This window comes from Salvia splendens, chromosome 4 (genome assembly GCF_004379255.2).
Source record: "Salvia splendens isolate huo1 chromosome 4, SspV2, whole genome shotgun sequence".
Lineage (NCBI taxonomy): Eukaryota > Viridiplantae > Streptophyta > Magnoliopsida > Lamiales > Lamiaceae > Salvia > Salvia splendens.
In genome coordinates this window covers 14,446,388-14,458,975 of record NC_056035.1, presented here as the reverse complement: position 1 = coordinate 14,458,975, position 12,588 = coordinate 14,446,388, and the positions used below count along the sequence as shown (strand labels likewise).

Below are 12,588 nucleotides of genomic sequence, written 5' to 3'. Positions count from 1 at the left end.
AGCCAAAGAATAACAAGATTGAAGCTCGAAAAATAGAAAGAGCGGTTATGTTTGTACACTTGAATTTCGAAATATACAATCGCAATGGCAAAAGAAATGGCATACTATCTTTTTTCTTCTGCAAGTAAATGGTATATTTGAATAGCCAATTCTTACACATCAAAATTGAGTCACACATAGCTAATGATAAAACAACGTACCTACTGACTGCAGACAAAGCTCAGCTTGTTCTTCCTTATTTATTTGCTTCAATGAATTCTCTGTACTCTTTCTTCATCTTCACACCCGATACAGTCCTGCAGATTCAATAAAAATCAAGATCAACAGAAACATAAACATAAACATAAACATAAACATAAACATAAACATAAACATAAACATAAACATAAACATAAACATATGTTTTTCTCAACTTCCTCAGAGTCGTTATGGTGGTGGCCTCATCAACGACAACATTTTAGGTTCTAATAACATATGATAGTTTGCTAAGGCGCTCATTTTCCATGTGCGAAGAAGCTATTTAGATAGATATGAAAAATGTTGTTGGTGCTATGACTGAGGTGTATGCAATAGGTTATGTACAGAGAGGAGTCGAAATATTGATGGTCATGGCAAAAAATGCCATCTTTGAGCCTTCAAATTTAACCAACCTGATCATTTCCTTGTCCTTGAAAAATTGTACACAAGGTGTGCCCATGATTCCTGCGGCCTCAGCTATCTCTGGATCTTCCTCGATGTCAATCTCGACCAAATGGACATGCTGGTTGAATTCATCTATGACCTGCCATATCAAGGCAATAGCATTTGTAATTTGATATGAAACGATTAAAAAACGTCCATCATCACGATATACACTCATCTTCTTTATTAGATTAAAACTAGTTGTTCTCTGTCTCCATCTATTTTATTTAATTTTAAATCTTTTTATGTATATTATGCATTTGGAATCATTTTTCTATTAAACCAAATACATCAAGAGAGTCTGAACCCAAAACATGTGCACTGTAGATTATAGACTAGAATGAGAAATATACCTTGCTAAGAATTGGTTTCAATGTTCTACAAGGACCACATGTTGGTGATGTGTAAAGCACACATACAAGTCTTGGGCTTTCATGGTACAGCTTCCGTAGAGCATACTGGAAGGCGAAGGAAAAATCATAAAACTATATTATTGACTGAACACGCAGACAAATAAATGAGCTTCTCTTGAATTTGAAAATTCATACCTGACCCTTGTGCTTTGTTATTGTCATATCAAAACCTTCTTGAACATCTCTGTCAGTGAATTCTTTCTTAACCTCTTCAGTAACAGGCTGTACACAGCAGAAATATAAGATAATTTTCACCAGCAGTAAAGTGTACCAACTAGACTAAACGTTACTAGCTGAGATTGTTTACAAGAACTCAATTAGAGACACAAATTAACTCAAAAGACAACTTTTTCAATTGTTAGTTTTCGCTTAATCAATATTAATGAAAGTGAAAGTCTGATGTAACAATGGTAGCTTGCCTGGTGAAATTCAATCAGCAGATTTTCGCTTGTGAGATATCTTTCAACAGAGAGAGCAGCAATGCATCCCGATCCAGCTGCAGTTACTGCTTGCCTCCACTCATGATCCTATTTATAGATAACATATAAAATCAAGTCAGAGAGATTTTTACAAGGCCATACTTCAGAAGCAAGAAATATACAATAACATGATGGATGAAACTGTACAGCATTTAAGTAGCATACCATAAAGCATGAAAACATAGCCGTGAGAAATTAGAGATGAATGCAACTGTACAAATTTATAAGTGTGTACTCATGCATTCAGCCTAGAAGATATTTCATAGAGATATATGTCTGATCAAAGAGAAAAAAAATTCAAAATAACGTTGAAAGCAGGATCATACAATACATTATAAAAGCACAAATACAATGACACTCTTAATAATACAAACTGTAGGTTTCTGAAACATTTCAAGACTTCAAGAAGTGTTTATTTCAGCCATAGTAATAACTAGGCTGCTGGTTAAGTTTTATCCAATGGGACCAAAAAAATGTTCATGACATCAACAGACAGAGGAGAATGGTGATTAAGGTTTTGCAATAAAATCAGTTGGTGTGCGGCTTGTTAATTATCTGAGGTACACAGGTCACACAACTGACAAACTTGAAAAGTCATAGAGTACAATCCAGAAAGACCAGGGTACTCAATCTAGAATAGCTTTATTTAGGATTTCGTTGCAGAAAGCATATCTTTAGTCAAGTGCAATAAAGATATCAAGGTAATGCGTCAGAGAAGGACCTATGCAATACTATACCTGCACATCACCAGCGGCAAATAAACCCTCTACTGAAGTTTTAGCAGAACCTTCCTGGACCAAAACATAGCCAGTGGAGTCGAGATCAACCTGACCTTCCAATAACTGGCTATTCGGTGAATGACCTATCCCATAAAACAAGCCCTTCACTTCCAAAACAGACTCCTCACTGGTGTCAATCTTTCTGACCAATATGCCTGACATCTGCCCTTTGTTGTTGCTCACAACATCCAGGGCTTCTGTATTGAAGTGGACGGTGACATTTGGATTGTTAAGTACTCTGAAACATTCGCCATAATCAACCTGTTAAACAAACATTCAGGTAGTTGAAACTTAAAAAACATTGCTGATTAGTAATTGAATAGGCCCAAAAAAAACAGTCAGTTATATACATTTATAGAAGCCATAAGTAGAATCACAGCATTCTTTTTTTTCATAAATATGTCCTGATGGTAATATAGGCAGTTGTACACCTACAAATGCTATTTTCAGTTCTAAAATGCTATACTAATTTATACAGTGAGGTAAGTATAGCATATTCTCAAAACACTTTGTAGGGGCTTGGTAAGATGAAATGGAATGAGGGGTGGATGGAATGGAATGACAAACCTTGGGAGTTTTTATGCTTGGTATGCACAAGGAATACGAAAGGAAAGGAATCATGATTCCTTGATTGATTACATTCCCTATGATTGCTAGGCCAAAATAAAAACTCCGTATTTTGTATTACTGAATTACCCTTTTATCTTTTTTTTTCTTATATAACCCAGAGAAAATATAGAGAGTGTTCGCAGAGGTGTGATTCAATTATAGAAGAGATGTCCTAAATCTTCAAAGGCTGTACTTGTCAAGTTATAAAATGTATGAGGGTCTTTTTGTCATAACATAAATTAAGAAGGATTAGGAATGGCTAATAGCATGGGCTGAGGAAGGAATTAGTATTCCTAATCTAGTACTAGGGATTGATATTCATAAGAAAAAAATAAAAATAAAAATACTAAACAAAGATATCAAATGGAAGTAAGAATGACCATTCCATTCCCTCCTTAACACACTTGTTGAAGCAAAAAGTCCACAAAACTTCAAAAGATACGTTGCAGAGGTACATATGTGTTCAGTGCTTACCTATCTTGCATTGCTTTCGATGCCCTAAGATGGTCCTTACGAACAAGTAAGTGAACATGACGAGCATACTTAGTCAAGTACAGAGCTTCCTCAGTAGCTGTATCACCTCCACCAACCACAGCAAGGACCTGGCCTTTAAACAATGGGGATGCTCCATCACAAATAGCACATGCACTAATTCCTCTACACCAGAATTCTTCTTCTCGAGGCAATCCCAGTCTCCTTGCAGTAGCTCCAGTAGCATAGATAATACTGTGGCAATTTACCTGGATAGACAAGAAAGGACTCTATAATAGGCTCAAGGTTCTTTGAAAATTTGAGCTGGAGATACACCCAATCAAAGAATGTAGTAAATGCTGAACTGAATTCATATATGAAATGCAGAGTAGACAGATGAGGAAAGATATGAATCAATATATCCTAGATCATTGTGTCTAGATACGTTAGACATCGAAAGCCTTAACACACATGCAAAAAAATGTGGAATTAATGATATAGAAATGCTGTATGATGTAAATCACTAACTAAAAATGGTAAAAAATGTAAAAAAAATCATTATGATTTTACTTACATTTTACTGCAACAATAACACCGGACACTTCATGCAATTATTTTAAGTAAACTACATTAGTAACCAATTAAGATATAACATTGAATTCATAACAAAACTGCAGGCCACGTAAAACAAATATTGAAAGCTTAGTTTTCAAAATTGGAGGTTTGGATTTTAAAGAAATGAAAACCACCAAAACAAGCATCACCTTGCGTTCACTACTTTTCACAGTAAAGGGTCTATTTTTCAAATCAATGAATTCCACATCTTCTTGATGTAATTCTGCTCCCCAGCGCTCAGCTTGTTTTCGCATCCTGGTCAAATAAACACAGTCAACATCTGGACTATTTTCTGTCAGAAAAAGGATCATTAAGAATCGTTTCATGGCATGATCAGGCCAGAAGCAGTTCTTGATTTCAGTTACCTATCCATCAAGTCCGGACCCGTTATTCCCTCTGGAAAGCCGGGGAAGTTTTCCACTTCAGTTGTGGTCATCAATTGTCCTCCCGGAACACCACCTACCTGAAATCCCTCAAACACAACTGGCTTCAGGTTGGCTCTAGCCGCATATATTGCTGCCGTGTATCCTGCTGGACCTGATCCTATTATTACCACATTCTCAATTCCCCCAGCTGCAACAGAGAGATATTGGCTGCATTAAGAATCATGCAAAAAAAACTGATAGGCATTTCTGTTTTAGGAAAAGTGGAACAGAACCCCGCTCAAATTTAAGATAGACGAATCTAAGCACAATAACCTCTATCTCTCTCTCTCTCTCTGAACATAGAAGAATCGAAGCACGTGAACATGAACATCAAACATAATGAGTAGCATGCCCTAACTTGAAGGATTTCTACAATCTATAGTCACTCATGATAATACACACGATTGCCTTCAATCAAACTCAACAATGCTTACATAATATCGAATCTCTCAATCAAGGTCTTCAGAACTCTAACACCACACGCAATCATAAATAGAAGCTCATAAGCGCAAATTAAGCATGCAAATAATCACTAATTAACTCAGCCAAAAACAGTCAAAATCGCACAAATTCCAATCTCTCCAACAATATAAACGCACCTGAAGAAGTAGGCTGCTCCTCCCCCGAACTCGCCGCCGCGACGGCGAGGCGGAACGGAGAGCTGCGAATCCGGAGTTGACTCGAACGGCCCGAGAATCCGGCGGGTCGGCGGCGGGTGCCCTTGAGGAAGATTAAATTGCTCCGAGAAGGAAGAGGAAGGAGGGCGCTGGAGAGAGTTGAAGGAGAGGTCGCCATTGCTGAGAGATACGAAGAAGTGGTAACTGGCCGAGCTCGGAATCGGAATTGAGGTCCGGCACCGGAAACGATGGCGTTTGTTATCTTGGGGTGGAGGCAGGGACTCACTGCCATTGGTTACGAATATATACCATATCTCCTAAACAAATACACACATTTTCATACTCACTACTCACTCCATTCCAAATCTTTAGTCTTTTCCGTCCAAAACCATTATTCTTTTTTTATCACAAAAATTACTTTGTTTTTCATTTATGATAAATCACTATAATAATATTTGTCCTATTTCTCTCATCTAGTAAACACTATTGATAGTGAACACATCATATTTCTATAGCTTTTTTGGATTGCGTAATTCGATATACGGAGTATAATTTTTTCGATACATGCTACATTATTTTACATTCTTGTCAATTTTTGGAATTACATAATTTAGCTCAATAAAATTGGATAAAATTATTTTTTTTAACAGAATTATACAGTGTTCAGAGCATCCACATTTGTGCTCTTGCCAACGAGCACGGATGTGGACCCGGATCCACTTTTTCTGTCTGCTCTTAAGCAAGAGCACAACACTCACATCTGTGCTCTTCTGCAAGGACAAGCTCAAGGGTCCCACCATTCTATTATTCAATTTAAATAAAAACATTTCCACAAAATTAAAATGCATTAAAAATATCCGGAATAATACTACAAATTACAAAAAAATTAAAAATTAAATAATTAAAATCATAAAAATTAAAAAGTACATATTTAAAATCCTAAAATTTAAAAAGTACATATTTAAAATCCTAAAAACTAAAAATTACATAATTAAATTCATAAGTGGCCGAATTTCGTCCAAATGGATGAATAATGTGTGTATTTATAGATGATTTTGGGATTAATTTTTTAAAAAAATTTCAAAAAAAATTCAAAAAAATGGTAATAAAACGGCTTTTGGGAATCCGAAAAAATATATGTTTTTTAATTTTTGGTATTATTTTCAATTTTTTTTTTTAAAAATGTCAATTGCCAATAGAAACGCGTCACGTCGCCCTGCTCGCTGGCGCGGAGCATGTCCGTGCCAGCGGCAAGAGCGCAGCGGCAGATAGGGGTGTCCTTAACAGCGGCAAGGACGGACGGACGTCGGTTTTCAACCGGTGTGGATGCTCTTATTTGAGAATTGAATGACATTGTTCATGCATTGTGTTTAATAATTGATCAATGTAAACGTGTAATGATCACTTGGTAATTGCTATAAATAAATAGCCGATTTTGAAAGTATTCACATCACAATACAGACTGTAATGATTAATTGGTAATTGCTTTATATAAATAGGCCAAGGGGTGAGCAAAAAAACCGGAAACCGAATATCCGAATCGAACCAAACCGAAATTTTGAAATTCGGTTCGGTTTTTTCGGTTTTTCGGTTCGGTTTTAAAAATAAAAAAATTTCGGGTTTTCGGTTCGGTTCGGTTCGGGCGAAGAAAAAAACCGAAAAACCGAATTATATATATATTCTATTAATTTAATATATTATATTATATATAATATATATTCTTATAATATATTCTACTATATAATATATATTATATGTATTATTAATTTTATATTATATATAAATATTCTATTAGTATATATAAAATAAAATACACATATATAAATATATATTTATATTATATTTATTTTTTTCAAGTTTTTCGGTTTTTTTTCGGGTTTTTCGGTTTTGTTCGGGCTTTTCGGTTTTTTAAGTTCGGTTTCCGGTTTTTCGGTTTCGATTTTTCAGTTTTTCGGGTTCGGTTCGGTTTGGATTTTGAACTAAATTCGGGTTTTCGGTTTTGATTCGGTTTTGGCAAAAAACCTAACCGAAACCCGAATGCACACCCCTATAAATAGCTGATTTTGAAGGTGAATATACAACGCATCATCGGTTGTCCAACATTTATGCGTTTTAGCTGGTAATTAACAAGTACTCCAACGGCCCATGCCTGTAAGAGAACAAATGCTATTTATGATAGACTAAAGTCCAATTTTGGTCTCTTACATTTACCCTAAAATTCTTTTTGGTCTCATATATTAAGTTTGTGACCTTTTGGTCCCTAACATATTGTTTTGGTACATTTTGGTCCCAAACAAGGTCACAAACTTAATGTATGGGACCCGAAAAGAATTTTATGGAAAATGTAGGGTCTAAAATTAGACTTTAGTCCTAGATTATAATTAAGTTATTTAATTGATCAAACATTTTGACTGTTAATTTTAACAGAAAATGATTAGTTTGGACCAAAACAATATGTTTGAAATCAAAAGGTACCAAAATAATATGTTTGGGACCAAAAGGTCACAAACTTAATGTATGAGACCAAAAAGAATTTTATAGCAAATGTAAATGTAAGAGACCAATATTGAACTTTAGTCTTTATGATATATAAAAAAACATTAAAATAGACAATTTATTTATTGATATAACAACAGACTGATTATACAATTTAGGATGGTTCATATATTTCCCCACTCCAACCCATACTTGTAAGAGGCCAAAAACTGATTAGTTGCAAAGGTCTGGTTTTGTTTATTACTACTATGCTTTTTGCATAATTGTCAGCGTTTTGTTTTTTTTATAGTACTTTATAACTGTTTTTGCTAATTTAAATTAATTGTAGTTTACAATCTGAACTTTCAGCAATTTTCAAGTTAAAGTCGCGACTCTGATTTATTCTTTTACATAGCTTGAACCTTCAAAATTTCGAATTTATACTCAATTTTAACTTGTTATTATGTAGGTTACAACTTTCAATCTTTTAACTGTTACTGGCTTAATTTTGAGTAAGTTTTCAATTATAGTCAAGTAAACAAGTTCTAACTTCGAAAATATAACTTTGAATATAAGTAATATTGGTTAAATTTATAAGAGGTGGCCTCCTCCTTTTTTATGGTAAAATGAATATAAATTTAAAGGTCACAAACGGAAGACTCGAACCTGAAACCTTTGACCTCAGACATTATTAACATCTCTATCACTTGGCCAACTCATACATATAAAAGGGTTTCCTTTGCTCTATCTCATGTTGTGAACACAAGAGACAAGGCATTGATCATCTCAATTAAACTCTTATCATGTAATTAAAAAAATTAATATTTGTTAATAATTTTTAAATATCTACGCATTTAATGTCCGCTTATGCAAACGGTATTTGTCATTTTATTATGATTATGCACGTCGAAAATTCGTACTAGTGTTTTCACCGGTGGTGTGGTAATGACCATTATTGTCCATATATAATTACTAAATATAAGTGCTTTAATTTTTATTTATTACAAGTTTATTATATAAATTTATTCTTTTAAACTAAATCGAAAATTGGTTTGTCAAATTTGTGATAGCTTCACCCAAGCTACATTTCTCAATTTGCTCTACATTTGCTTATTATGTTTTTTTTCACTGTTTATTTTTATATAAAAATTAATAATCTTTCTGTTCTACAAGAATATACACTCTTTTCTTTTTAGTCCACCATACAAAAATATGCATTTTCTAATTTTTTAAACTCTTTTATCTTTAATGAAGTGAGACTATTCTCCATTAATAATACTTTAATTATTTTTTTCTCTCCTTCTGTGTTACTTTATCAATTTTGCATTAAACTCGTGACAAACCTTGATTGAATATTCTTTTGAGATTAAAAGAGTACATTTTTTTACTATTTAATGTTAGTTAGTGGAGTATATAATTTATAGTATGAACTTTCAGCATTTTATCATCTATAACCACAAGTACACAACTCTGATTTAAAACTTTAGTGTCAAAAGTGTTACTTAGATGATAAGCAAAACTTAATTTTCATTCGGGCGGTGCAAACAAATTAATATTATTTGTACTAACATACTCCATTAGTCTTTATTTGTCAATTAAGTTTTTTTTTTCTTTTCTGAAAGAGAGGATATAAATTTTCATTTTTGTATATGGATAATCGAATTTCTAATATATTACTGAATTGCAATTCGTTGTTAAATTGGAATTAAAGAATTTTTAAGGTGATATCAAATTTTATATCGTGCAAAATTTGTAGTTGTATATATAAATCAAATCTAGGTTGGTGAAATTTGTGATGGTTTCACAAATGATAGATACCTTTAATGTCTAATGAAATATTGAAATTTATTGCTATGTTATTCGATTCGCTCTAATTAATTAGTAATTAAGAACTACTACTATCAATTATACAATAAGCACATTTTATTAGACATCATATAAAAAAATATTAATACAGTCCCTTGATTAGACATAGTTGAAGGATATTAACTTAAATTAATTTACACTTAATCATGATACACTTGATAAAACTTAAACAAAATAGTGATAGACCCATCACCCATCCAATTACCAAACTGTCGGAAGATTATAGTAGTTCAAACAATTATTACATTGGATATGTAATTTGACTATGCTCAATGTCAGTCTCATATCAAATAAAGTAATTGTACTTTCCGACAGTGAGAGTATACATGTACAATGAATCAATAAACTAAATAACAAAAATCCAAAACTTCGACGAAGTATATAGTTATTTCAACTCAGTTGTCTAAAAGTGACGCTGAATCTTCCGACTTACTTTACTTAGGGTTGGGTTTCAATCTTTTTGTATGAATTTTATTTAAAGATAAACGTAATGCTTCGCCATCAATAAGTCAATTATAATTTTACCTTTGATAATAAACGAATAATAATTTTTTGCTGAAGTTTTATTGTAACTGTTGATATTTATTTTATTTGAAGTAAAAAAAGAAAGAGTCATTTAATGAAGTAAAAAAAGAAAGACTCAGTTAACATAGTGGTACTATCTTTTTACCCGCGTGTGTGATTTATCAAAGTGAATATTGGTATCAATATTACCGATTAAAGTAATATTCAAGCACTAAGGGGTATCGAATAAGTTTTCAATTATTAGAGCATCCACAGTGGGGCGGACGTCCGCCTGATGCATCGGGCGGGCTATCGTCCGCCACTGTAGCCCTGCGGACGATGCCCGATGCATTGTCCGTGCCCTATACATCGTCCGCGGACGATGGCGTCGCAACACGCATCGTCCGCCCCACTGCGAGTCACGCGGACGATGCAACGCGTTTTCCTTTTTTTTGAATTTCTTATCTATTTAAATCTCATTTCTCATTCCATTTTCCACACCAAATTTTCTCTCCCATCTCTCACTTTCCCCACACACTAATATTTCTCTCCCAATCTTTCTCACTAAAAATAATGAGATCCGGCGACGACTGGAGTACCTCGGAGGGAATTACTCGAGCCGTGACTCGGGCCTTATTCGATTGCGTTCATAAGGCTGCGGCGGAATGCTTGGCCGAAATGGAGCGCGAGCGTGAAGCGGCGAAGCAGATCCCGAGGCCGATTCGACGTCGGACGTTTGTTCGCCGCGAGCACGACGTAGCTCACCAACGTCTGTTCGTAGACTATTTTGCCGAGGAACCACAGTGTGGCCCGACGGTTTTTCACCGCCGTTTTAGAATACGACAAGATCTTTTTCTTAGCATCGTCCAAACGTTGGAGGCACGTGATGAATACTTCCAGTATCAGGAAGATGGCATCGGCAGACCCAGACTTACGCCGTTGCAGAAGTGCACGGTTGCGCTCCGGCAGTTGGCCTACGGCACCACGGCGGACATGTTCGACGAGTACCTTCACGTCGGGGAGACAACTAGCCGCGAATGCCTGAAGAATTTTTGTAGGGGAGTTGTGGAGGCTTATAGCAGCACATATTTGTGAAAGCCGACTGTTGTGGATTGCCAGACCCTGATGAAGATGCACAAGACGGCGCACAACTTTCCTGGAATGCTAGGAAGAATTGCCCGACGGCGTGGAGAGGTCAATTTACAGTGGATACAAGGGCAGCCACCTGATGATGATCCTCGAAGCCGTCGCTGACCATCGGCTCTGGATTTGGCATGCCTACTTCAGTGTAGCGAGGTCGAACAACGACATCAACGTCCTCAACTCATCTAACCTCTTCACCGAGCAATGCAATGGCAACGGCCCGACCATCGAGTTCACTGCCAACGGACGCCAATATCATATGGGGTACTACTTGGCTGATGGCATATACCCAAGATGGCCTGTTTTTGTGAAGACGATCAGCTGCCCAATGGGTGACAAGAGAGTTTTATTTGCGCAAAAGCAAGAGGCTGCGCGAAAGGATGTGGAGCGGGCATTTGGTGTGCCCCAAGCGCGGTGGGCAATAGTGAAAGGTCCGACGCGTTTCTGGTACAAGGAAGTCATAGCCGATGTCATGTATGCGCGCATCATCTTGCATAACATGATAGTCGAACATGAAGGTGGAACAGTCACCGATTGGGGCGATGATGAAGCTGGATCTAGCTCCAGCACGGCGACCCCGCCCCACGTTCGAGGATTATCTATGGGCTACAATGAGGTTCTATCTAGACAGGCATCAATGCGCAACCAACAAGACCATGCTCAGCTCATGAACGACATGATTGAAGAAGTTTGTGACCGTAACCGCCGTTGAGAATTTATAGTTTTTTTTATTTCGTACTGTAATGTTTGAATTTTCAATGAAATCAAGTTTTTTTTCCAATTTTTGTAGTGTTTTAATATTCAAATACATAAAATGCTTAGGACGGACTAGAGGGCATCACACTGCAGGTGAATTGGTAAGAGGATAAAATGTTGATGTGACAGAGCATAAGGCACATTATAGGGCAGACTATAGGGCGCCCCATTGTGGATGCTATTACTCCATACTCGTCTAGTTTGGATACCCTATCGGATAGTATAGTTGTTGAAATATAATTAGGTATTGGGTGTATCTATTCTAGTATCAGGTATATCAACTAATGGCGAATTACACGATTAATTAGAAATTTACCCACATGACATAAATGTTTAACATTTTAGATTTCAATTTCCAAATTTTCCTATAGCATACAGTCAAACTATAATTTTGTAACTTATATGTTCTCACTCATTCTGATTTTGAATTCCCATATTTCTGGTCATTTGCTTCAACTTCAACTTCAAACTTCAAACTTCAAACTTCAAACTTCAAACTTCAAACTTCATCTTGCGGCAGTCCTCACCTCGCTTGGCGCTAGACCACTAATCGGTAAAGCTTCAGTGTGAGACTCTCATCTCAATATAAATTTTTGAAAGCGGAAGGAAATTTTTCACGCAAAAGATAGAGAGTGCAGAAGAAGCCAATAGCAAAGGTGTTCAAATGATGAAGAAAGGCGGTATTTATCAGATTTGGAAAAGATTTCAAATCATCGCACCGTTTCATATCCCACCTTTTCAGGATTCGACGGCCG

The 12,588-nt window shown here is 35.7% G+C and overlaps 1 protein-coding gene across 1 annotated transcript; it reads right to left on the bottom strand.

Moving 5' to 3' along the window:
* Positions 1 to 5,434, bottom strand: LOC121801273 (thioredoxin reductase NTRC-like). Its single transcript, XM_042200727.1, has 10 exons — positions 5,072 to 5,434; positions 4,413 to 4,620; positions 4,197 to 4,302; positions 3,436 to 3,701; positions 2,311 to 2,590; positions 1,514 to 1,621; positions 1,230 to 1,316; positions 1,035 to 1,139; positions 651 to 781; positions 1 to 296 (listed from the first exon to the last, which is right to left on the bottom strand). The coding sequence occupies exons 1-10, from the start codon at positions 5,379 to 5,381 to the stop codon at positions 236 to 238; spliced, it is 1,662 nt and encodes a 553-aa protein (XP_042056661.1). The 5' UTR covers positions 5,382 to 5,434; the 3' UTR covers positions 1 to 235.
* Between the last annotated feature and the right edge of the window lie 7,154 nt (positions 5,435 to 12,588).

Bases quoted from the DNA above. Each gene is read 5' to 3' on its own strand.
- LOC121801273 (XM_042200727.1), bottom strand. From the start codon at position 5,381: ATGGCAGTGAGTCCCTGCCTCCACCCCAAGATAACAAACGCCATCGTT. The intron at 3,702-4,196 runs GTGATGCTTGTT...TTGTCTATCCAG, and splicing joins TGAAAAGTAGTGAACGCAAG to GTAAATTGCCACAGTATTAT. The intron at 1,622-2,310 runs GTATAGTATTGC...ATCTATAAATAG, and splicing joins TTGCCGCTGGTGATGTGCAG to GATCATGAGTGGAGGCAAGC.